This window comes from Stegastes partitus, unplaced genomic scaffold (assembly GCF_000690725.1).
Source record: "Stegastes partitus isolate 25-593 unplaced genomic scaffold, Stegastes_partitus-1.0.2 Scaffold409, whole genome shotgun sequence".
Classification (NCBI taxonomy): Eukaryota; Metazoa; Chordata; class Actinopteri; family Pomacentridae; genus Stegastes; species Stegastes partitus.
This window is the reverse complement of record NW_007578140.1, coordinates 464,467-467,497: the sequence shown is the minus strand read 5'-3', so window position 1 is coordinate 467,497 and position 3,031 is coordinate 464,467. Positions and strand designations below refer to the sequence as shown.

The window sequence follows — 3,031 nt, the reverse complement described above, 5'->3', positions numbered from 1 at the left end:
TATTCCCCTGGTTTACACTACTGTTAAACCCCTACGTAACATTAGCTGAGCTTGTTCTCGCTTCAAGGCTTCATTACGCAACTCACCAGTAAGAAGTGTGAACTGGTGCTCGGAGCCGCATCGCCTTCCTGAGGAGCTCTTCCCCTTTAACTGTGCAGCTGTCGTCACAGCAGGATGACTCGTATATTTTGCGACAGGACGTTCAAGCACCGGCTCGCCGTCGCTCCCTCATCATCTTCCGCTGTGGCTACAAGCTCGTTCATCGCTGGGGGGGATCAAAACAAAACAAAACAACGAAAAACACACCTCGTATGTTCAAGTCGTCAATGATGTAATGCAATCATCCAGACGCCTGTGAGTCAAACAGCGGTAGTCTCCTTTTGTTGTGGAGGAACACGGCGGAGTGGTGCATGTAAGCTTGTGCACGATCACACTTGTGTCTGGAGCAGGATTTGCATGGATCAAAGGTGTGCTAGCTGCCTTTTAGTCAGTCACAATGAATCGGTGGTAGGTTCGTGCATGAGCTGTTTAGGTGTAAGTGTAGCTGTTGTTTGCACAGGCCTGCACTTCTTGTATTACAACAGTGTGTGCACATGATAGGATCAGATAAGATTAGATATTCTGTTTTGTGCACACAGGGGAATTAGATTTTGAGCATGAGTGCAATTTCTGCAGCTTTGTAACCCTACAGACGACATGGTAACATAGCAAACAATGCATACAAAATGCATACATGCTGTGTAAAACGTATACGTACATATTGTTCTTGTAGGAGCACCGTATTGCACATTGTATAGAAACGGATAAATAATGCCGGTAGATCAAACACATAGGCCGGAGTCGTCAGGAAGTCTGAATTAGATGTTGATTGTTGAGTAGTGTGATAGAAGTAGGAATAAAAGACAGTGTTGTGCTTATATTTGCAGGCAGTATTCCTAAATACACGGTTAAATGTCCTTCTATCTTATATGCGTGTCTGACATTAGTGTTTTCACAGATGGGGTTAAGGGATGAGTGCTCTTAGTCTCAATGGATTAGACTTTATTCTAACATTACAGAATACAACCCTGATCTTTGTGCATGTTTAAACTGTGTAAAACCATACATCCTAACAATCCACTCTCTTCACAGAACCTTCTATTTCCTGGAAATCCCAGCAGACGGACATCAGCAGCCTCCTCCTCTCCCTCCCTGGCTCCTCCTCTAAGAGCCAGTCTGAGCTCTTGAACCAGATGAAGCTGAGTGCCTCCCCAGTAGCAGCTCTCACAGAGGACCCCACCTGTAACCTGGACTCCTGTGCACCGTGCTGGGCTCCAGTAGCCCACCCATGCCTGTGATCCCCATCCCACGGCGGGTGCGCAGCTTCCATGGCCCCCACACCACCTGCATGCACTCGGCCTGCGGGTCGACGCACACCTCCAAGCTAGTGCGCACCAAGTACAACAACTTTGACCTCTACCTGCGCTCGCGCTGCATGTACAGCTTCCTCCGCTTCCTCCTCTACTTTGGCTGCAGTCTGCTGACCTCTCTGCTGTGGGTGTCGCTCTCTGCTCTCTTCTTCCTGCAGTACATCAGCGTGCGAGTCCTCCTGCGGCTGCAGTACAAGCTGTCTGTCATTCTGCTTCTGTTGGGCCACCGGCGCCTGGACTTTGGCGTGCTTAATGACCTGATCATATACAGCATGCAGATCACCATGTTCCTGGTGGGGGGACTCGGCTGGTGCTTCATGGTGTTTGTGGACATGTAGCTTGCGTGATACATGTAGTGTATGATGTGGACGCTTCATACTGTAGCTCCGGCTTGGCGTGGTGTTGCAGAACCACACGCATCCTTGGCATCTCCTGTAGGACTGCTCTGTCTCTCAGCTCTCGTCAAAAATACCCTTTTGACACCAACTCATAAAATCTTATTGGTTCAGTGTCCGATATGATACAATCCAATGAGAATCTGTATAACGTCTGTGTGATCTTTAAGCCACCGTGTGTGGCCTCAAGGTCTAAATGTGCAATCCTTTAAAAATGTTAGTCATGTATAACGCAGAGAACCACGTGGTTGCAACATCTCAGAAGTGATGCATGAAGTCAGTCTGAACATGAAGGTCAGGCGTGAGTCACGAAGGGACCAATGGCATCAAAGTCTCGTATATTTTTACTGTATTTCATGTCGTTTGTAATCTGCAAATTTCGAGGGGCATCTTGTCTTGAAACTCATTTGTTTACAATGATGGAAAAGGTGAATGTTGCGCGGAAAGAGTGATACATGACTGATGTGCATCATGACTGTGTGATGCAAGGCAGTCATTTGTGCCAAAATAACCCCAAGTTGGGCTCCAAAGGCAAACCATGGTACCACGGTTAAGATTGTTCAGATCACGTTGTGTGCGAACACAATGTCTTGTAAATATATATATACAGCAGAAATGAAGATGATATACAACAAGTCATGGTGGGTTAAGTGACCAAAATAAGAGAACTTGTCAACAACAGTGTGTATAATGTTGTTTTTCTGTGGAAGTAGTGGGGCAGGAGAGGGTGGAAAAAAAGGGATTGCTTAGCCCCCTGAAGTGACAAACATCCACATTTTTTGTAAAGTTATTTAATAAATTTTTGGCTCATGAAATGTTTTGCGCTTCAGTAACGCATGGCCCAGTGAATGTGTTTACTGTGCAGCCTAACACCCATGATGGCATGCCTCGAGCTGTGTCATAAGAGTGTGTGACAGTTCAAATCGAGAACGGCTTTAGGTCAAGTGTTCCATCAGTCGCTCTTCACATGGTTTCAGAGCGGCTCTGACAGACTTCTCTGTTTAGCTTCCTCCAGCGCACAAACACCAACCACAACTAGACCCCGCTGTTTCTGCCAAGCATAACAATGGACATGGCTGTGTCCCAATCACCTTATATAGCCTCATTTTCACATGGCATGAAGTGTGCTTACAGGAACTAATGAGGGCACAGCGGGTTGAAGCCCTCAAATGCTCCTAACCTGGTGTTATTCTAATTATTTGAGCTTACATTTGTTGCCATCTGCAA

At 46.5% G+C, this 3,031-nt stretch overlaps 1 protein-coding gene across 3 annotated transcripts; it reads left to right on the top strand.

Annotated features, from left to right (window-relative positions):
• The first annotated feature begins 207 nt into the window (after positions 1 to 207).
• On the top strand, positions 208 to 2,619 carry tmem250 (transmembrane protein 250). Of its 3 annotated transcripts, none has more exons than XM_008285585.1 (2): positions 208 to 354; positions 1,132 to 2,619. In XM_008285585.1, exon 2 carries the CDS (start codon positions 1,328 to 1,330, stop codon positions 1,745 to 1,747), a length of 420 nt encoding a protein of 139 aa, XP_008283807.1. In that variant the 5' UTR covers positions 208 to 354; positions 1,132 to 1,327; the 3' UTR covers positions 1,748 to 2,619. The 3 variants fall into 3 exon arrangements, with proteins under 3 accessions (XP_008283807.1, XP_008283806.1, XP_008283805.1); XM_008285584.1 differs by having other exon boundaries at positions 208 to 412; XM_008285583.1 differs by having other exon boundaries at positions 208 to 467.
• Positions 2,620 to 3,031: the final 412 nt, after the last annotated feature.